The 23,977-nt window shown below is 37.0% G+C and overlaps 1 protein-coding gene across 4 annotated transcripts in view; it reads right to left on the bottom strand.

The window, feature by feature from the left end:
• Positions 1 to 68: 68 nt before the first annotated feature.
• The window catches only part of LOC106070893 (neuronal acetylcholine receptor subunit alpha-10-like), a 50,680-nt gene continuing 26,771 nt past the window's right edge, over positions 69 to 23,977 (bottom strand). For 2 of the 4 annotated variants that reach the window (XM_056020095.1, XM_056020098.1), the window contains 8 exons: positions 19,666 to 19,862; positions 17,209 to 17,318; positions 16,441 to 16,633; positions 11,797 to 12,055; positions 10,456 to 10,542; positions 7,411 to 7,526; positions 1,114 to 3,490; positions 69 to 970 (listed from right to left, as the gene is read on the bottom strand). In XM_056020095.1, the coding sequence (XP_055876070.1) occupies positions 2,966 to 3,490; positions 7,411 to 7,526; positions 10,456 to 10,542; positions 11,797 to 12,055; positions 16,441 to 16,633; positions 17,209 to 17,318; positions 19,666 to 19,862 (1,487 nt within the window). In that variant the 3' untranslated portion in view covers positions 69 to 970; positions 1,114 to 2,965. Of the gene's footprint in view, positions 1,068 to 1,113; positions 3,491 to 7,410; positions 7,527 to 10,455; positions 10,543 to 11,796; positions 12,056 to 16,440; positions 16,634 to 17,208; positions 17,319 to 19,665; positions 19,863 to 23,977 lie in introns of all 4 variants that reach the window. The other 2 variants (XM_056020097.1, XM_056020096.1) reach the window with 2 other exon arrangements.

Here is a 23,977-nt window from a genome sequence, read left to right on the forward strand (position 1 = left end):
GGTGCCCCAACGGTAAAAGAGATTAAAGGTTAGGTGAAAGTGAAGATGAATGTACACAAACGCTATAATGTTATATTAGCTTTTATTCACATTATTACAATGAAATGAAACGTATTTCTTAGTTTTTATTCCCTACAAAGTTTCTGTTGTTGTCGTTCACTTATTGGTTGGTCTCAGATTTTGTGGAGACATTCCACTGTACTCAAGGAGTTTTCTGTTTGGCGAATATAAAACAAATATCTAGAATGTTCCTTTAAGACATATAATAAGATATACAACAAGGCTTATATTATAATAAGATAATATTACAAGATATTATAAGATAATACGAAGTTCTGAACGTGATGAGAAAATATTGGATGGAACAAACGTCAATGAGATGAAGTGAAATCAGATGTCAACACACACACACAACTAGACAGTTTATTGAAGTGAAATCAGATGTCAAAACACACACACAACTAGACAGTTTATTGAAGTGAAATCAGATGTCAACACACACACACAACTAGACAGTTTATTGAAGTGAAATCAGATGTCAAAACACACACACAACTAGACAGTTTATTGAAGTGAAATCAGATGTCAACACACACACACAACTAGACAGTTTATTGAAGTGAAATCAGATGTCAACACACACACACAACTAGACAGTTTATTGAAGTGAAATCAGATGTCAACACACACACACAACTAGACAGTTTATTGAAGTGAAATCAGATGTCAAAACACACACACAACTAGACAGTTTATTGAAGTGAAATCAGATGTCAACACACACACACAACTAGACAGTTTATTGAAGTGAAATCAGATGTCAACACACACACACAACTAGACAGTTTATTGAAGTGAAATCAGATGTCAACACACACAACTAGACAGTTTATTGAAGTGAAATCAGATGTCAACACACACACACAACTAGACAGTTTATTGAAGTGAAATCAGATGTCAACACACACAACTAGACAGTTTATTGAAGTGAAATCAGATGTCAACACACACACACAACTAGACAGTTTATTGAAGTGAAATCAGATCATCTGCTTGTCAACACACAACTAGACAGTTTATTGAAGTGAAATCAGATCATCTGCTTGTCAACACACAACTAGACAGTTTATTGAAGTGAAATCAGATCATCTGCTTGTCAACACACACACACACATCTAGACAGTTTATTGAAGTGAAATACTTGAAAAGTTTTTTTTTCCAGTTTTCGGATGCATACGAAATGAAGTCACGTGACAGGCACATCTCACGTGACAGCACTACAATAACAAACGTTAAGAAGCTCAAATGTCTAGGCAGTGAGGGATTTATACTTGTAAAGGCTCTTAGCTATTTGAGATATGGACTCTTTCTTCGGGGCCCTATGCCGCAGCTTGTGTTGCCTATAAGTAAATCTAGCCCTGTGTCTAGGCAACACATTGAATTATGAGAAAGAATATCAAAGTGTTACTTCGTTTCACTATACAAATGCCAATTTTAAATTTTAAATCTTTCACTGCCATAAGGTCATGTCGAGCGAAGATTATATTTTTAAACGTTTGTTGGACTACAACAACATTGATAAACCCCAACTTTTATATAAAAATTGTTTTTTTCTGGCGTAAAATACAAGCGTTAAAGCAATCTCTTTCAGAGCATTATTTTATCTCAAACATTACAAATAGACTTACAATTTGTACCATCAACGTTTCAAACCGAATACAGTAAAAAAAAAAACAAATTTGCAATATTGTACATGACGTCCATTCATAAAGATAAAAATATCAAAGATGTATTCGCTGTATTCATATAAATATAATAAAACATTAAAAGATAACTATATAAAAGAAAATATTTTCACAGAGTCACCCGGAATCTCGAACTACAGTAGTTGGCAGCAGTTTTAATAGATCAATATTACAGATATCACAGCAAAAGATGACACAAATCAATAACTTTTAATTCATTTAGAAATGGAGGAAGTGATATTTCGTTAAGTTTATTAAATTTATAATGAGCCTCACCTGTAAGCAATTATAACATGGTTGTTACAGCTGTTTGATTTATAGCGGAAACATGTCAACTCTATCTAACCAAAAAAAAAAAAAAAAATAAAAAACAGCTAATTAAAAGTTGACAACATAGATCGTTAACTAATGTAGTGCACGGGAGATAGATTTCTAGCATAATTTCATTCTGCCATCGTAAAAATAATTGAGAAATTATTTTTTTTTTATTAAAAGAGAATGAGTCACTATTATTTTGGGGGAGATTTCCTAAAATAACACATTCCTGGTCATTCTTCTTGATTAAACATAATCCAACCAATAATCCCGTGTTGTAGTCCAAATACAGACTTTATACAGTTAACTAAAAAGAGTATCACAAGATACCAACCAACAATGGAATTATTGTGTGCAGTTGATATCTACACTTTTTTCGATGTTACAATAAGAGTGAACGTGAGTTAAGAGTTTGCAGTATTTGTTGTTATCACTTAACATTTCATACTAAAAAAGATGATGACTATTTGAATACATAGAAGGCAATGGAGGCATGCTATTGTAATGAGTGCTATATTTGATATAGGTCTCAGACTTTCCACTAATGAAGTTCTTTAAAAGTTTAATGCCAGGCTGGTCCGATGGAACATCAAGGAAAAAAGCAACAACTGTATTTCACAAATGTCGCTATTGATAATGCTATGGCTATTATCTGTTAACATATTACACATACAGAAATACACTGAAGCAGATATTACTAATGCAAGCTATTAAAACAAGTCTAGTCCAATAAGAGGCTAAGTAAAGAATTTTCTTAGTGAAATTACAGATGAATCTGTGCTGGTAAAAATATAAATGTTGATTCCTCAAGTCATTGCATTCTTTGCATACCAATACTGATCACAGCGTGAAAATTTATTATCTTTTCGTTTCGTAAAACAACACAATTAGCAGCTGTACCGGGATCACGTCTTGTCCGTCTCAATGTTGGTCAGATCAGCAGTACCAACAAAGTCGAACAGAGCCAGAACGGACACTACGACGGCCAGGAGGTACAGGAAGAAAAAGAACCTGTCCAGGACAAGGGCGACTAGTTTCCACTCCCTGGCCAGGTACTCCTTGTGGACCTTGGCTGCGTTCTTCTCCACCATCTGATTGAGAGTCTGCTTGATGTCTCTGACATCCGCCTCCAGCTGAGAGTAGTGGGCGGGAAGGGGCGAGAGGCGGTCTGTCACCTCCACCTCACCAGGCACTCCGTTGTTCAGGGGCTTCCAATTCTCTTCAGGCTGCAGCTCGAACACGCCCACGCGATCGTACTGGTGCCTTTTGTCCTTGGACCTACTCGAGTCCATGGCCGGGTTCGTGTGGCCGTCCACGGCGGGATTTGAACCTGATCCAAATGCCACGCTGTTTCTCCTTTCAACTCTCTCTTTCTTGTCCATCAACGTTTTCTGCATGCAGAAGATCCTGGCGAAGACATCCAACATGAGCTGAAAGGAACAGCAGCACATTATGTTAACATTGTCAACACAGTACTGACACGTCAACAATGGATAGACAGCACATTATGTTAACATTGTTTATCAACACAGTACTGACACGTCAACAATGGATAGACAGCACATTATGTTTTAAAGTATCTCAACACGTCGGACACCAAGACAAGTATCACCATTAAAACATTTCTTTTGTCATTTTGAACACATGAACCACACATACGTGACAACATCTGTGATAGATCACACACAACATGTCCCATATGTTTATAATGTCCCATATGTTTCTAATGTACGCTAGTGTTAAGGTTAGGGTACAGAGGCGTAGGTTCTTGAATTTCATTGATCTGTAGAAGGAATCAACACCGGAGATACATAAACACAAAGCCCATCCAGTAATGGCTTGTTTTTATTTGCTAATTGCAAGAAACGAAATTATTTTTTATACTATTATTTTTCTTAACTTTTAGAAAACAAGTTTGAACACTTAGTCATTTTCTATAATCATATTTAAAATGTTTGCTGTGTATTTAAAAGACAGAATAATATTAAATTTATGAAAGTTATATAGAAACAATTGGCCGAAGTCGTGATTTTGATCTACCCTTCTTTCCCCATCCCCCTCATTCCTACACAAACAAAGCAAGCAACATGCATGTCTATTTATTGCTAGATTGAAAGTGACTTTAAAGTAACAGTTTTGTTGAGACATTGTGTATGTCATCCTTATGAGAGTGCGTAAGTGTAGATAATTTCACAATTCAATTTTAATTTTTTTTTAGCTTATTTTCATGAGTATTTTCTGCTGCGCAAGATTAAACATGTATTTTTTTTTATAAAGTATTTATATAATTAATCTTTTCAACATATCAATAGAGATAAAGGTTTTATTAGAATAATTTATACCAATAACTTCCAGTTTAGACTCGCTCAAAGGCCAGCTATTCACAGACCGCAGCGCTACGCGCATCGTGTTTTTGAAGAGATCCTCGTCTGTCTCCCCAGGAATGTGAGTCTAGTGTTGTATTGAACGATTGACGTGAGAGGGGGAGGGGAGAGAAAGATGTTGCCTGGTGTATCAACTGGAGCCATGCTGCACATATTGAATCCCTTGATCTCCTTTCTAATCTACAGGTCTGATGTGCTAACTATGTTAAGTATGTTGTGCACCATACTGCGCGTGCCAGGGGCGCACATCTATTGTTGTATTTGGTGGCCACAGGAATGGCTATTACAACACATTGAAATCTTACATTTCAAAAATCGGTTTAAAAAAAGAGTTGTCTAATCTTAGCAATCCCTTTCTTTCACCATTAGACGAGCACGATAACGTCCTTTCTAAAGCTCTTGAAATAAAACGGAAGATAAAAGAGAACGTTTACATCAGTATTGATAGAACAGCAAACAGGATTTAGGAAATATGCCAGGACACGTTCACCTTTCTAGATATTAGATTATTCTTAAAAAGAAAAAAAAAAGTAAAGTATTATCATCACATCATACAATATATGGGGCAGATGATGTAAAGGTAATCTGTTTCTGTGGCCCACGGTTAATGAGGGCGCCATGTGGCAAGTACCACAACCAACCGCCCTCACCTTTCCCCAACTTATGTCAGGTGGACTCAGAGGCGCCCTAGAATCACAGGATTCGTACACGGAACCTTCGTTTTGGAAGCCAAACGATTTTCCAATCAGCCACCGCATCTCCAGAGTTTTTCTTATAAGAATCATTATTAAAGGCCCTCTCTCTTCAAACACAGATATAAACCTAACCCGTAATACCTTCTGTATGACTATAGATTGAAAGTGTATTGGAAATACTCTTGTCTCTATCTTTAAATCTTAAACCCAAATTGAACAATGTTTATTTTTCTTTCTAAATACACAACCAAATATAACTTGTCTCTAAATAGTGAGTGAACTATAACTTGTCTCTAAATAGTCAGTGAACTACAACTTGTCTCTAAATAGTGAGTGAACTATAACTTGTCTCTAAATAGTCAGTGAACTACAACTTGTCTCTAAATAGTCAGTGAACTACAACTTGTCTCTAAATAGTTAGTGAACTATAACTTGTCTCTAAATAGTGAGTGAACTACAACTTGTCTCTAAATAGTCAGTGAACTACAACTTGTCTCTAAATAGTCAGTGAACTACAACTTGTCTCTAAATAGTTAGTGAACTATAACTTGTCTCTAAATAGTGAGTGAACTACAACTTGTCTCTAAATAGTCAGTGAACTATAACTTGTCTTTAAATAGTCTGTGAACTATAACTTGTCTCTAAATAGTCAGTGAACTACAACTTGTCTCTAAATAGTCAGTGAACTACAACTTGTCTCTAAATAGTCAGTGAACTACAACTTGTCTCTAAATAGTCAGTGAACTACAAATTGTCTCTAAATAGTCAGTGAACTACAACTTGTCTCTAAATAGTGAGTGAACTACAACTCGTCTCTAAATAGTCAGTGAACTACAACTTGTCTCTAAATAGTCAGTGAACTACAACTTGTCTCTAAATAGTGAGTGAACTATAACTTGTCTCTAAATAGTGAGTGAACTACAACTTGTCTCTAAATAGTGAGTGAACTACAACTTGTCTCTAAATAGTCAGTGAACTATAACTTGTGTCTAAATAGTCAGTGAACTACAACTTGTCTCTAAATAGTCAGTGAACTATAACTTGTGTCTAAATAGTCATTGAACTACAACTTGTCTCTAAATAGTGAGTGAACTATAACTTGTCTCTAAATAGTCAGTGAACTACAACTTGTCTCTAAATAGTCAGTGAACTACAACTTGTCTCTAAATAGTTAGTGAACTATAACTTGTCTCTAAATAGTGAGTGAACTACAACTTGTCTCTAAATAGTCAGTGAACTACAACTTGTCTCTAAATAGTCAGTGAACTACAACTTGTCTCTAAATAGTTAGTGAACTATAACTTGTCTCTAAATAGTGAGTGAACTACAACTTGTCTCTAAATAGTCAGTGAACTATAACTTGTCTTTAAATAGTCTGTGAACTATAACTTGTCTCTAAATAGTCAGTGAACTACAACTTGTCTCTAAATAGTCAGTGAACTACAACTTGTCTCTAAATAGTCAGTGAACTACAACTTGTCTCTAAATAGTCAGTGAACTACAAATTGTCTCTAAATAGTCAGTGAACTACAACTTGTCTCTAAATAGTCAGTGAACTACAACTTGTCTCTAAATAGTCAGTGAACTACAACTTGTCTCTAAATAGTCAGTGAACTACAACTTGTCTCTAAATAGTGAGTGAACTATAACTTGTCTCTAAATAGTGAGTGAACTACAACTTGTCTCTAAATAGTGAGTGAACTACAACTTGTCTCTAAATAGTCAGTGAACTATAACTTGTGTCTAAATAGTCAGTGAACTACAACTTGTCTCTAAATAGTCAGTGAACTATAACTTGTGTCTAAATAGTCATTGAACTACAACTTGTCTCTAAATAGTCAGTGAACTACAACTTGTCTCTAAATAGTCAGTGAACTACAACTTGTCTCTAAATAGTCAGTGAACTATAACTTGTCTCTAAATAGTCAGTGAACTATAACTTGTCTCTAAATAGTCAGTGAACTATAGCTTGTCTCTAAATAGTCAGTGAACTACAACTTGTCTCTAAATAGTGAGTGAACTACAACTTGTCTCTAAATAGTGAGTGAACTATATCTTGTCTCTAAATAGTGAGTGAACTATATCTTGTCTCTAAATAGTGAGTGAACTATATCTTGTCTCTAAATAGTGAGTGAACTATATCTTGTCTCTAAATAGTGAGTGAACTATATCTTGTCTCTAAATAGTGAGTGAACTATATCTTGTCTCTAAATAGTGAACTACTAAGGCTTGTAACATAGCACTTTCAAGTAAAAAAAACAACCAACTCACCCTTCTAAATAGCCGAGGTACTTTGGTTCCTGGCCCATGGAAATATAAGTGAACCACAACGGCAGACATTAATGTAGACAATGTAATTAGAATCATGTTCAAACAGTAGTAAGCACCTAGTCAAGCGGAAACAGGGAGAGACAGTATTAAAAATATAATATAATATATCATGGGCGTAGCCAGGGGGGGGGTTGGGGTTCAACCCCCCCCCCGAAATGAACCCCCCCCTCCCCGAAGGGGGGAGTCGGTATTTAGTGACTGATTTTTGCTTTGATTTTGTTTATTTTAGGTGAGATTTTAATACTAAACCATCACTTGCCCCAGCACAACCAAAGGGGTTTTGAGTTTAAAAACCCCTACCGGGGGGGGGGGGGTTCGAGTTTAAAACCCCTACCAGAGGGGTTCGAGTTAAAAAAAAACCTACTAGGGGTTTTGAGTTTAAAACCCCCTACCAGGGGTTTTGAGTTTTAAACCCCCTACCTGGGGTTTTTGCAGTTAACTCCCCCTCTTCTATAAAACAAAACAAAAAAAAAAATGCAAACGAAAATCCCCTAATTCCAAGAGCACAGTTAAGGAAGATTTTGATTTTAAAACCCCGTCTAAAATTTACGATAAACCCCCTCTTTAATATATAAAAAAAGCAGCTAATTACTCACTCAAAATGTTATGAGCGTGGCTAAATTGTTTTGACTCAGTTTTGAGTTTAAACCCCACTTCAGCGGGGTTTGAAGGTAAAAAATATCTCTTTAATAATAAAAACAAAGCAAATTATACACTAAAAATGTTATGAGTGTAGTCAAGGGGGTTTTGAGTTTAAACTCCCCTCCAGTGGGGTTTGAGGATAAATTTAAATACATCTTCAGTGTAAGAAAAAAAGCAAATTACGCACTCAAAATGCTATGAACGTTGCCGAAAGGGGTTTTGAGTTTAAACCCCCATTCAGAGGGGTTTGGTGCTAAAAATACATCTTCAATATAAAAAAAAAGCAAATTAAAAACTAAAATTATTTGAGCGTAGCCAAGCCAATCCGGGGTTTTGAATTTAAACCCTTCTTCTACAGATGGCGTTTTTTTAAAGTTTCAAACCCCTCCAGATGGTTTTGAGTTTAAGATCCCCCTACAGAGCATTTTGAGGTGGAAAACCCCCAACAGAAGATTTTGACGTTAAAACTTCTCTTTTCGATATAAAATCTAAAGCAAACTACAGTCACTTAATTCCAAGAGCGTATTCAAGAGAGGTTACACATTTTTACCAGTGGCAGGGCTCCATTAATAAACTGCAGTGAATAGTCATCTACCGAAATCGAAAAACACTAAATGTTGCTCAACAAAGATGGCAGATTTTAGGAGTCAGTTATAGAGATCGGGTCTAAATCAAGGAAATCCTATGCCGAAATGGGAGTCGACCCCTTAGTAAGATTGTGAGAGAACGACGCATGAGGTTTGCGGGACATGTTCTCTGACAAAATGAATTAAGCATAAGAAGAGTTGCAATGATATCCTAGTACAACTTGACGTCACTCATTCATGGAGTCCTCATAGTAGGTGGGAAGAGGCTTCAGACATTACCAGTGACAGATTTTTATGGAAACAGCTTGACGTCGAATGCTCCGAACGGCGTAGGAGGGTCTAAGTCAGTAAGAATATCACATTAGGTTTTTGAAATAAAACTTTTTAATAGCAGGAAAATGCACTGTAGATACCTCAGAATATGCATTTTGTTGGTTTTCAATATCAGAAATAGTGCTTGGCTCCTAGCGCTCCCCCAGACCTCCTTGCTAGTAATGGAGAATCAAATTTTTTTCCACTAACTCATGGAAGAACCTATTCTAGGGCACAATAAACGTCTTCCGAAAGAATGAAGGGTCAGAATGTAATTAAGATTTTGTACGCACACACACACACATAAATAGATATAAATTTTTTTTCGCCGGGGGGGGGGTCGGGGGGGGGGGAGAAAAAAATTCACCCCCCCAAAACCCCCCCGGAAAAAAAATCCTGGCTACGCCCATGTAATATATATATTCTTGGACCTCACTTCTAAACGAACCTTACACTACACAATGTCTGATCTTCAAACCTAACAGTTCTAAGCCTAAAGTGTCTTTTGCTGTTCACTTGTTACTTCTGTCTATGGTCCACCTCACTTAACACATTACGATTAGGTCTAGCTCATTTTCCCTTCTCCATTTCCAGGGTACAGTTTTTTTGTTTTTTATTCTCTCAATACTCAAGAGGCAGGCGATTTTGTTGTTCTTTTATGTTAACGCCTCTTCTATTCCTCTTGGAATCTGGAAGTTTCTATGTGGCTGAACAAGCATTCCACGGGGGATGGTACATTTCAGTCGGTAAGCTATAAACTGTAATGCTTGTCCGATTTTCCCCCTATTTCCAAGTCGACCTTGAAATTCCGAAATATAAACGTATACGGTACTGATAGACATTTTTTACACTCTCCACTATTTTGGAGAAGCGTGAAATGGGATACTGTATCTTTCCACTTCATAGAGCCCCCCCTCCCCCTCATTAACCAAGTGGCATTGCATTGTGGACATTTTGACAAGTACTTTAAAAATAATTTTGAGTAAAAGTCTCAAATTTGACACGATGCCAAACTAGACTGGTTTTATTGACAGCTTAAAAGTCAAACTATACTGATTTTATTGACAGACTTAAAAGTCAAACTAGACTGGATTCACTGACAGCCTAAAAGTCAAACTAGACTGGTTTTATTGACAGACTTAAAGTCAAACTAGACTGGATTCACTGACAGCCTAAAAGTCAAACTAGACTGGTTTTATTGACAGCTTAAAAGTCAAACTAGACTGATTTTATTGACAGCTTAAAAGTCAAACTAGAGTGGATTCCCTGACAGCCTAAAAGTCAAACTAGACTGGTTTTATTGACGGACTTAAAGTCAAACTAGACTGATTTTATTGACAGTCTAGAAATCAAATTAGGAAGTCACTTCACATTGTTAATAAACATTACAACTAATTTCAATCTCTCCGAGAAATGATTGCTACAATCGAAATCCAACCCTTACCAATCAAAGGAATACTGGACGCAGCAGGGGGAGTTGACTCTGCCAGCAACAACAACAAAATAAAGAAGGCAACGAAAATATTCATTCCTGAAAAAGAAAAAAACAACTTTGAAATCAACAATTTGCTACCAGAGTCACTATTGTATATTTTATTAATCATTATACGGCTGGAGCAGCTGAAAGTTATGGACTTAATGATAGACTCGACTACATATGGATATAGATATAGTGTTATATCAAATTTTGATTAGTTACATATTCACATCATGTTGTCATAGTGTGGTGTTATTATGGAGATCTTTAGCCCCATCGGCCAACTAATAAAACCAACTCTATTATTTGAAATCAGACTTAGTGTCCACTATCTAGAGTCTTAGACTAATTCTCCAAGAAGGAACCAGGAAGAAGGGGAGAGTATGGATTGAACAAACGGGGAAAAAACAACACTAGTGGACCTCGCACGACAAGAGAAAGAGTAAGCCGTAGTGTTGAGCTGTGTTTCCCAAAGTGGGGTACGTGTTAACCCCAGGAGTACGGGAAGACTTTGGAGGGGGGGGGGGGGAAAGCTTTGCACATAAATAACTATGCTTATTTTTTTTAAATACCCATTGATTCTGTTCTGTTAATAAATTAAAGTGTGGTGGGGAGGGGGAGAGGGTACTCAGCATTACATAAACTATAAAAGGGGTACGTATAGGTCAAAAGTTTGGGAAACACTGGTGTAGAGCCTGGAGACGGGATCTTTAGCACATACACACAATTTAAATAATACATGATGAGAAACCATTTTTCTTATTTAGGAAATTATTTAGAAAATTAACTGGAACTTTTAGTTGGCATGATATGTACATCTATTAGCTGATACTCGAACATTCTTTGGTAGCCAATGTTTATTTGGTCACTCCTCCTCCACTTCCGGTCACTACATATGTACCCGCCTCGGCTCGTGCAGCGAATTACAGTGTAGTGTAAGTCAAAAGCTAAAGAATATTAACTATGATAGCATACAGTAATCCAATTATAGTATCAAGTAATACAATTGCTCTGTGCTAGGGTTAGGATCCAGAACTTTGGAGTGGGGGGAGGGGATATTTTTTTCCAAACCCTAACCCTAACACCCAGTAAACCCTAACCATATGCATAAACGTACACACAGCTTTTATTTATATATTTTAAAAAGCAGAGTTTCTCAAAAAGTCGGGGGGGGGGGAGCGATCGCCCCACCGCCTTTCCCTGGATCCGCCAGTGGTATACGGTCATTCATTATTTTATTATTATTATGTAATTGTTTTAGAGAATAATACAATTAGGGACGTATGACTTAATAAAAAAAAAACTTACCTAGCTGCATTTTGGCGGGAGATTCCGGAGGCAGCCAGAAGAGGACTAAAGTTAGACTGGAAAGCAGGACGCAGGGAAGGATCAAGATGTAGCTGTAGAACGCCACCTTGCGGCGGATGATCAGGGTGAACAACAGGTCAACATAAGGCTCCGGACAGCAGGAGTAGTACTTGACATTCCTCTTGGCGCCATAGGAGATGATATCCCACTCATTGCTGACTAAGTAGTCTGTCAGCTCAAACCCTTCCTCGTAGTGTAACTGACATTGAAATGTTAAAACGTATGGGGTATATACAAGTAACACATATAAAACTCGGTTCATAAACCAAAGGTTTGGAACTCTTTCCCAAATGAACTACAACAAACCTATATGCTTCACTACATACAAGAAGAATATTGAGACCTGGCTGTTCAAAAGTTATTACTTTGCCATTTTAACTCTTGTGTTTATCTTATCTTATATAATACAGACGTTACTTCAAAAAGAAGATGATTACGTCCTACGCGTCATGCATTTAGTCATGCATATTGTTACGAATTACCCTATCCAGGCTGGCTGTAAATTGCACCAAACGACACCACCAACTTAAAGAACTTGACAACTCTGGGCTTCAAAATAACGTAATAGTTTAATTAATGTCAATAAATAACAGCCAAAACTGTACAATTGGCAGCACGTAACACAAGACTGTACAGATATCTCTCCGCCGTATCAACTCTTGCACTGGTCTCTCTGTCTCGTCTCGGACTTGTACTGAGCCGTTGTAACGAACTGTAGATCGGGAAGTTGTGACTGACTGGTCTCTGATACCTTCGCTCTTTATATAGGGTCCCTACTGGCCTTCTAGAACCGGACAGAACGTCGCTCGACCATTCTGGGTGGTCAGATGACTATATCCCTCGTGACACTCCTGAGCTCTGTTCACGACGTTGATCCTTCCCAAACCATCATGTTGACACTCGTCTCGGCCGTAACTCGTAACTCGTCACGGTTGACCGCTCGTCTGGGGCGATTTGCGTCGGCTGACTACACACACACACCACTATCCCCATCTGTACCACCACCAGGTTTATAACAATATTAACCAATTACTTAAATTCTGCCAAGTCACTGGTTTTCATGGCTAGCTCAGGCAACCCATTCCATGTTCTAATAGCACTAGGGAAGAAGGAGTATTTGTACAAATTTGTTCTAGCATATGGGACGAGGAATGTGCCTTTATCTTTGTGTCTTTCAGAGTATTTTATTAAATTTTGTTTTTGTATTTGAAGATTATGGTTCAGTGTTTTATGTATGATTGCTACTTTACTTTTGAGTCTTCTGTCCTGAAGGCTTTCTAAATTTAGTGATTCTACTAAAGGTGTTACTCTAGACCCTATATAAAGAGCGAAGGTATCAGAGACCAGTCAGTCACAACTTCCCGATCTACAGTTCGTTACAACGGCTCAGTACAAGTCCGAGACGAGACAGAGAGACCAGTGCAAGAGTTGATACGGCGGAGAGATATCTGTACAGTCTTGTGTTACGTGCTGCCAATTGTACAGTTTTGGCTGTTATTTATTGACATTAATTAAACTATTACGTTATTTTGAAGCCCAGAGTTTTTTTGTTTCTCTTAACAACTGACATTTTTCTGGGTGGAAAGACATGCTCCAATTTGATTCCCATTTCTGTAATTCATCTAATTCTCTTTGTAAAATATCTTTTTTTAGGTTCTGATTGCGGTTTGAGCCTAAATTATGTATGTTTACTGCCCTATATAAATAAAAGTAGGATTATTATTAACTAACTGGGTTTCATAGCAGTCTGATAGGGCCAGTGTTGGGTTCAGGGCCGTAGTTAAGTATGTGGAGGCCCTAAAGCAGACTTTTTGTGAAGCCCCTACTGTTTGTTTTTTTTGTAAACTTTAATAAAAATCCACTTATTCATAAAAAAAAACAAGGTTACAAAGACAGTTTGTGTGGAGACACAAACTCAAAATCGGCCCCCGAAGTGGTCCACCCAGGCAGGTAAAAAGGCAGGTTTCAATATTTTAAGAAAAAAACATCAGAATGCAATTCTTTCAAAGACAAATAACAGAGAAGAATGGAGAAAGAAGTTTGACGGATCTTGTATGGTGCCCCAGCGGTCCACAAACCAAAAGATAGGTGAAATTGAATGTGAAGTTCGATGTGAACCTGGTTTAACTAATGTCTTCTAAAGAATATATAATTGCTACAATTGTTTTGTAAAGGGACAATCTCTTATTTCTCAAAAAATACTTTTTTCGTAAAAACAAAATTCCTTTAGTTCAGTGTTTTATTGTCATGTGCCAACTTTGAGGTTCACTCGATAATATTTATTATATGTTGTTTTAAATTATGTCCAACTTATATGTATACTTATATGTATACTAAATAGATTTTTTCTCTTTAAAAAAAAGTTTTTTTTTTGTATAAATTTAGTAGTTAATATAACAGAACTTACTTAACTAAGCAATACAAATGTAATAAAAAAAAAATTTTTTACAAAAAATATCAAACCATTTGCATAAAAAATGTTTTTAATATGGTAAATTTATATCACCCCTACGAAGAAGCCTTATGTGTTTGTTACTATTAATTGTGAATAGTAGTAAAAGTGGTGTATTTTTGTGAAAAAACTGCTGGCATAAGTGATTTAAAAAATTAGATTTTTCGCTTTCAGAAAAGAAAAAAGTAGCCATTGCGTCAGAACTTTGAATGGTCTAAAATATTATGATGTCGGATTTTCACTATCTTTTCTAGTTAACGAGATCTAAACGGGACGGACGGACAGACATTCCACACAAAACTAATAGCGTCTTTTCCCCTTTTGGGGGCCGCTAAAAATACTAATATCTAAAAGCAAGTCATATAACGCAATCTGTTAGGTTTATCCGAAGTATAGTACAAGAATACGAGCACACTATAAACGAACACTTTTTAACCACGACAGTGTGGCCAAATGCAAGACTTAAAGCACGGTATTGTGGGTAAAATTGAGTATAATTTGTTACTGACCCGTCGAAATATAGATTTTTTCTCTTGTGGAGACCCCTTTCTTGTGGAGACTTCTTTCTTGTGGAGACCCCTTTCTTGTGGAGACTTCTTTCTTGTGGAGACCCCTTTCTTGTGGATACCCCTGGGCAGAAATCCCGCCTTCCCTCCCTTAAATCCGGCAACGGTTGTAAGATAGGCATTAATGACTATATATCTATATCTATAATAGATCTACTTAAGCCACTCAGTTTTGATTGGAGATTTGCTTATATGGAGGCAAGTGCATAAATAGTAAGCTATTTTGTCCGTGTATCCAGTGCACAGCCTACTGATGTATCGATACTGGTATTGACTTTGCATTTTTCAGCATTGCGGAATCAACTTCTAAGCTATTTCGCTTGTCGCACAAAGTAATTTTTATTTTGTAGCTTGCAGTGATCTTTCAATATTGAATCTCTGACTTTATTTATTTTGTCAATTTATTTCAAAATCTCAAAAGTGATGCAGAAACTCAAAAAAAGGATATTTTATGTTTATAAAATCAATTATAATTTATACTTATCCCAGAATCTTTGGAAATGAAAAGTATAGACTTTCTCCCAGTAACTATACAAGCACATTGGTGTATAGGCCTACTGTATAGAATATATAGAATATAGAATGGGAAAATATCGCAAAAGAGTTACAATGACAGAAATAGAAAAAGAAAAATTAAGTTTAAAAAATTGTGTTTTCTTTAATATAAAAAATGATTTGTGACACGCCACGCAGCTCTCATAAATACTGATAGTGGCGGTTCATTGATTAACCCTTAAAGTGCTGAGCTGTTTTACAAGGAGTGCACACAAAGTGGAATTACAATTCTAATGTTTGGAGGCTAAACTACCAAACGCGGTTTAAGGGTTAAGAAACAAATGTCTCACCAGGGCAGACTACACTATCGTTTGCAACTTGCAAATTTTTTTTTTAAAAGGTAGAAATAATATTCAAAAATATGCTTGATCATGTCAATGTCTCTCTTTGTACAAAGCTTATTTTAACTCACTCTGTCTGTCTATGTCTGTAAAAAGTTAACACCGATTATTTCTCCCACATCCATTCTCTTTGAACTATCATTCATTGGTATAGACAAGACATGAATCAACTAAAAAAACACACAATTAGCTAAGTAATTAAAGGTAATTATTCTTTTTTTATACCAAAAAGGGAAATTAATCCTTCAGTATTCACAAATACGACTAAATATGTAGGGTTTCGTCCCCTCGGACAATTAAACACGTAAATTTCTCACAGATGCGTGTATCAAGTTGAAGCCTTAGACAATTATTTAATGTATCTAACAAAACATGATTTAAGTAACAAATTGACTCATTAGTCAATTTATTATTGGTAATTAATTATTTTGTCTGATATCGAATAAGGGAAATGGCTTCTATATTATTCAGGCATATAGTTGTAAGTGCGGAGTTTTTTCCCCTTAGATAAGCTTTGTATTTAAAAAAAAAGATATTTTTACATAGTTGGCTTGTTATGAGTTTCTAAGATTTACCTCTCTATCCTCCCAACTCTCTCCTTCCAACTCTCTATCCCACTACCTCTCTATTCTATCACCTCTCTTTCCTGCCACTTACAAAGCCGGCTCACCTGTAAATCCAATTTGGACCCGTCGTAAGTCCAGGACCCAAATTTCATGTGACAGGTCTGAATGTCGAAAGGAAAATGCCTGATGTCTATGGAACAAGAACTCATGAAGACGGCCTGTGGAATCCAGGCCACTTCACCGTTGCTAGAGATGACACACAGTGTTTCCCGTTTCTCTTCTAGTCTCGTGTCGGCGCTGAAAAACGTGAAATCACGAGATGTGAGTTATTAGATTACAGTCTACATGTTTATCTACAAACCCCACTTCCCACATATGAGTAAAACTTTGAAAACTAACAATTTATTCAGTGTTGTGTTGTTCTGTTTCTATGGCACTTAGAACCTGTCATTAAACTCATCTTGGTATTGCATCGTCTTAGCTGTGCCCTTACTAGGTGTATCAAAGATAATCAAAGCAAACAAAGATGTTTTAATGGGCCATCTTAATTGACACACTTTCGCTTTCATTTATTGTTAAAAGACTTTGCTATTTATAGGGCAGATGTAAAGGTCATTTGGCTGACAGTTAATGAGGGTGTCATGTGGCCAGCACAACTACTAACCGCCTTTACTTCCTCCAACTAATGTCAGGTACCTATTAGAGTAAGATGTTCCCAGGGGCATCTTAAAAATCTCGAAATGTAAAATCCCTGACAAGATTCGAATTGAGACCTCGGAATATATTGTTTATTAAACATTAAATTGGTTATGAGGTGACAGTTTTTATTTGGCCATTGATCTGCATCGATGCAACTATTTAGTTGTACTTACTAATTGTATAATTTGATGTCAGGTTTCCAAATATCGTCGTTGTTAACACGGACCTTGGTGATGTTTCCGTATTCTGACTCATTCCAGGCCAAATAAATGTCAGTCCAGTTCTATGGAGTGTACACAATACAGAAACAAAGACATCAAATAAGAGGAAACATACTCAGTTGTTCTAGGCACAGGGTAAGTAATAGCAGGTTAACTTTTCATTTTTCTTAACTTTTCATTTTTCTTTTGGCTCAAAACAAGTGGAAGAGATAGTGATGAGTGGTGAGTCAATCGGATAGAGTTTTTTGCGTCAGTATATATTAAGCTTGAACTGACAACATTCTTGAATGCTAAAAACGTCCTTAGAAAACATACACCGGGGATACATTTTGAAATTTTAATGTGGCTATGTTTTTGTTTAAGGAGGTGAGTAAGGGTACACACAATTTAACTTAACTATTGAAGATTTTCATTTATGGCAGGTAATTATAAATAACTAACTTTTCGGTGTAACGGCGGTGCACAGAAATCTATGGAAGTGTTCATCTGGGGCCAACAGTGTAAATGCTTTAGATCATTTTTATGGACACTTCATAGTAAAGAAATTTTGTTGTGGTCAATCGCTTGTAGCATAAAGTAAATCTATATTCTAAAGTTGGCAACACTGATTGTTCACTCTGCTGTTATTGACATGAGTCAGTTTGTCTATTTCCAAATCTCTGCCAATCTTTTTATTTTCTCTACGTTCCTTCACCTCCTGAGTCCTGTATACCACATTCACTTATCCTTGTAGGCTACTCCTGAGTCCTGTATACCACATTCACTTCTCTGTGTAGGCTACTCCTGAGTCCTGTATACCACATTCACTTCTCTGTGTAGGCTACTCCTGAGTCCTGCATACCACATTCACTTCTCTGTGTAGGCTACTCCTGAGTCCTGCATACCACATTCACTTCTCTGTGTAGGCTACTCCTGAGTCCTGCATACCACATTCACTTCTCTGTGTAGGCTACTCCTGAGTCCTGCATACCACATTCACTTCTCTGTGTAGGCTACTCCTGAGTCCTGTATACAACATTCACTTCTCTGTGTAGGCTACTCCTGAGTCCTGCATACCACATTCACTTCTCTGTGTAGGCTACTCCTGAGTCCTGCATACCACATTCACTTCTCTGTGTAGGCTACTCCTGAGTCCTGCATACCACATTCACTTCTCTGTGTAGGCTACTCCTGAGTCCTGCATACCACATTCACTTCTCTGTGTAGGCTACTCCTGAGTCCTGTATACCACATTCACTTCTCTGTGTAGGCTACTCCTGAGTCCCGCATACCACATTCACTTCTCTGTGTAGGCTACTCCTGAGTCCTGTATACCACATTCACTTCTCTGTGTAGGCTACTCCTGAGTCCTGCATACCACATTCACTTCTCTGTGTAGGCTACTCCTGAGTCCTGCATACCACATTCACTTCTCTGTGTAGGCTACTCCTGAGTCCTGTATACCACATTCACTTCTCTGTGTAGGCTACTCCTGAGTCCTGCATACCACATTCACTTCTCTGTGTAGGCTACTCCTGAGTCCTGTATACCACATTCACTTCTCTGTGTAGGCTACTCCTGAGTCCTGCATACCACATTCACTTCTCTGTGTAGGCTACTCCTGAGTCCTGTATACCACATTCACTTCTCTGTGTAGGCTACTCCTGAGTCCTGCATACCACATTCACTTCTCCTTGTAGGCTACTCCTGAGTCCTGTATACCACATTCACTTCTCTGTGTAGGCTACTCCTGAGTCCTGTATACCACATTCACTTCTCTGTGTAGGCTACTCCTGAGTCCTGCATACCACATTCACTTCTCCTTGTAGGCTACTCTCTATTTTAGTTCGTAATGAGTCGAGATCATTCGTTATAGAAGGCCTCAGCACTGACCTGCGACGTCACAACCTGTGGGGAGTGGAGACCAATAACTCGTTGCCACGTCGTACAGACCTGTGACGTGGCAACAAACTGTTGGTTTAAGCTGCCCACAGGCTGTGACGTTGTAGGTCAATATTCAGGCCTACTATCACAATTGGTCTGGAATGAATGAGATCTAATGAGATCTAATGGGATCTAATGGGATCTAATGGGATCTAATGAGATCTAATGGGATCTAATGGGATCTAATGAGATCTAATGGGATCTAATTGGATCTAATGGGGATCTAATGGGATCTAATGAGATCTAATGAGATCTAATGGGATCTAATGGGATCTAATAAATCGAAACCTAAGTAAAGAGAAGATAACTGTTAAAATTTAACGAGAAAATCTCCAATTGACAAGTATAAAATATAAAATCTATTTGTACATCTGCACTAATGGAATGTTGTTGTATTTTTTATTTAGAGAGTAGACTTCTTCGTTCGCTTTAAAAAAGGTGGAGATAAACTGACCTAAACTGTAGATTGGTCATTGTTGTACTCACATAAGTGGCCCAGACATTGGTAGTCAAGACCTGGTTCCTCTCGTCCAGGTCCACTAACTGTATGAGTGACATGCCATAGTAAATAGTGATGGTGTCATTCTGTTCTTGAACGGGGCGACCCATTTTACCCCTCTCGCTGTAGTTCCCGATCAAATCTCGGATGAGTCTCTTCTCGTGAGACATGGGGTAGACTCCACCTGGGGAACCAGAAAGCGTATGGTGAAGAGATTGTCACAGTTGGACAGTTGAATCTAGGTTAGTGATGCCGAAACTACTGCCCGCGGGTAATATCCGGCCTGCGTGATATATGACGTAGTGATATATGGCCGATCAAAACCTCTGCCCTTAATAAAGTTACTAAAGAACATACTGTTTGGATTCGACAATTTTTATTTGTATTTAAAAGTTGGTGCATTACTGATCCAGATGAAAGAATTGATGTGTTCGAGAGTCTAAATACAGCGAAACTTTAAATCTTTCAAAGTCTGAGTGTGACCTAACGTTATTGACAAAAAGTAGGAATGGATGTGAGAAAGCTTAAAGGAGTTATTAACAAGTTATATCGGAAGCACTTTTGGTTAGGTTTTTTTAAATTAATTCATGTGTTGTCATCGACATTGAATGAAAATGTGCAAAGTTTCAACTTGATCCGAGGCTGGGAAGAGGTAGGAATAGCGTAAACAAGATACTTATAAGGACAGACTTTGATAGAAGCTCGGTACAAATAGTGATACGTTTGAAGTGCAGTGGGTGTGATTGTAAAGTGGTGTGGATGTAGGTTTGAAAGGGAAATGACGTCAGAGGAAGTCGGGGGAAATGTGAACGCATGAAAGATATAAACATTTTTGTATTTCTTTTCTTTTTCAAGTAATTATAAATACAAGCCAGCAGTCAAATAATGATTAGTCTTATGTCTTAACATTGTTGATTACTGATTCCTCTGATCTCCCAAGACCCATTTGATAAAATTAATAATGGATACAAAGATTAAAGAACTATTTGCCTCTATTACTTGAGGGTACCAGTATTCAATACATTAGGTTAATTAAATCTGCAGTAAACTGTCTAAAGTAATGTATCTATGATGTCACGACAATTCAATTAGGCCTACATTGATAGGCTAGAAACTGTCAAAAGTAATATGTGCAAGACATGAAATGTATTTCCTAAAATAAAAGTTGGCTATAATTTCATGTTTTTTATATTTTGTTTTATTTTCACTTACCTATATAAATCTATTTTGAACATGTTTTTACCCAGTCATTATGAAAAGCATGACATAAAAGTGCTAGATTGGCAACACCGTACACATCACAAGAGGTACATCCTATTAACCACATGGAGCTAGAAAGATGCAATTAGTTTACGTTGTTTGAATGCAGGTGAGATTTGATAATAATATTCAGTGCATGAAGTCAACTCTTCGAGTTCGATCAGGAAGTAATTGAGAACATGAAGAATTGATAGGACGTTAGTTGACTAAATAAGATGTTGTTGGTCTTGAAGTTCAATGACTAGATCATAAGGAAAAGTTGAGGAAAAAAAAATAAAATTGAATTCATTCTGCATACACAAAGTTGGACAACTTATTTACCAATGTTTAAAATAGGACCGCGCATGTTTGCTTCGTAAACATTACCATTTGTTGTTGGAGTGTCTTCCCAGAATTCCCAGTAGATTTTCAAATAAACATTGAAGAAAATGTAGGAACTAAATTGTTCGTGTCTTGCAAATAGTCATAGTAGTCTCTTCTCACAAGTTTTAATAATCATGTGTTCACGTGGGCTACGCTATCAACTATTTATAAAGATGACTAATTGTTGTTGCTTTTTTCTTCACCTGCTAAATTTAAAACAAATTTTCTCCAGTACATTCTCACAAATTCAGTGGTTGACAAACTAAGCACATTTCAACTGTATCGCTCATACCTCAATAAACTTTCTCTCCCAATACATAGAATGATGTGTGGAGGAAATGACTTTTTTTCACCAAGTCAATCCACACTAGAAATGGGGAGGGGCACGGTTGTACAAGCTGCGTAGCATTGGGTACAACAGTTTTGTGTGAGTTGTCTAAGAGCCCTAGGCAAGGCTTTTTAATTTTGTTTAAATGTAGAATCAAAGAAGTCAGTACCACGTGATCTAACCTTTTTTACAAAGCTTATATCAACTCACTCTGTATGTCTGTCTGGTAAAAAAATTTGGAAACGATATTTCTCCCACATCCTATCTCGGATTAAGCTGAAATTGTGAACTATTATTTATTTTACCTAATAACACAAGAATCAATAAAAAAAAATTAACAGTTAGTTAGTTAACAATTGGTAACTAATTATTTGGAATCTTGAACAAGAGATAGAAATCGTACTTGACAGATGTGGTGGTTTAAGATACATTAGTCCATAGAGCCCTGAGTAAACATTTTATATCCCTTAAAAAAGGATCATGTAAACATCATCAACAAGATACCCCCCCCCATACTGGCCCTTTCCCCCCTCCTTTCCTAACTGGTCCAGACAAATGATAGGATCATAGCGTAGTGAGAAAACTAAAATCTAAGCAAAAACAATTGATAAAAATATTTCTAGGCCAATCATACGCAAATTACATGTTAAGCATAGTTTAATTGATACATTGACACTTAATCAAGCTTTGTTTTTTTTTAAAGCATTTTTTAATGTTTTAGAAAGTTTTAATGTACATTATATTTAAGCTAGCCAATGGTTTAATGCTAGCCGACTTCTCTGTGAGGCTTTAGTCAACAATCGGACTTACTGACACAGTAATATTTCCTCTTAGACCAGGTCGGCTTCAGAGTGATGATCTAGCAATGTTGGATCTAATCTAGACAAATGTAAACATTGGGTCACGTGATTAGTTGGTCAGTCTGAGAGATGAAACCGATGGCGTTCAAACATTGAAACAAAAACGAGGCAAACAGACGACAACATTGTTTGCATGCCCACGTGTGAACTCGCTGTCGTTGTTGGTGGTGACCTTCGTAAATGGGATTGTGGGTATTTGTGTAGCTGTATTTGTTAGCGACGTTGTAGATGTTGCTGTCGTTGTTTGGAGGCTCCGTTGATGCTGACGGTGTTTTCATTTAAATGTGTACTAGATGTTTTTGGTTTTAGTGGTGGGGTAGATGTTGTTTTTTTTGTTTGCTGTAAATGAAGTTGTCATAGTTTGCGGCGTTGTAAATTTCGTTGTTGGTGATGTTGTGTATGTTGTTGTTGTTTTAGTTGATAAAGATGTTGATGTTTTAGTTGTTGCTAATGGTGTGGTAGATGTTTTCCTTGTTTGTTCTGATGTAGATGCTTTTTTAAAATTGTGTTTTCAATGTTGTTGTTATATAGATGTTGTAATTTGTGGCGGTATAGATGCTGTTGTTATGTGTTGTGTTGTTTAAAGATAATATTGTTTTGTCGTTCGTCACTTCATGTTGCTATTAGCGTTGTTGTTGAAAGTGTTGTTTCTGTTAACGTTGTTGTTGTGGTTGCTGCTGCTGGTGGTGGTAATGTCGTTATTTTGGGGCTTAATTGTTTTTAAAGACAAACAAAAATTTTAAAATTCTATTTCTTCAAAGACTATTTGTACACTGAACTTTTAAAGAAACCTTGCTGTAATCAATTTATTGGGATATATTTGCGACAGAGTTGAATCCCTGGCCAGCAACGTTAGAGATTGGCGGTAGGATAATTGTATTCTAGTTTTGATACCAAACCATTTAACCCCAGAATCATTGACCAGCTCTCGGCATGGACGCCCGCAAAATTTTTTGCAGGGGGGGGGGGGTTCTAGCTGCCTACCATGGCTCAAAGTCGAAGCCTCAACTTTTTTGTTATAATATTAAAGAAAAGAACTGCCCCTATTCGATATTAAGTGCATAGTAAATTTTTTTTACATGAAATTTAAAAAAATAAGAAATAAAAACGTGAACAAAGTATTCACTGTACACATTGTCAACTTTATCGGTGAGGACCGTGCTTCCCTACGTTAAGCCAAATAAAAACTGCAAACGTTGACTGTGGCTGCCGAAACTGTTAATAACTCTACTAATGCATTGCTTTTCGTCGCGATGTGCAAGCTGGCGATGAACGCTTATCGTGCAGTTCTGATATTCTTCTTTGCATTGCAGCTTTTAGGGTGAAAACAAAACAAGTTGAACTGACCATTAATATTGCTCGAAAAGCGAGACGTAATGAAGCAACTTAAGAATCAAGATATGTAATGTAAAGCCGTATTCTGTAATAATTCCCAAAATCCAAAACGTGTGTGTTTTTTTCGACTGCGAATTCTCGGCAGCAGCAACT

The sequence above is a fragment of the Biomphalaria glabrata genome, chromosome 2 (genome assembly GCF_947242115.1).
Source record: "Biomphalaria glabrata chromosome 2, xgBioGlab47.1, whole genome shotgun sequence".
NCBI lineage: Eukaryota > Metazoa > Mollusca > Gastropoda > Planorbidae > Biomphalaria > Biomphalaria glabrata.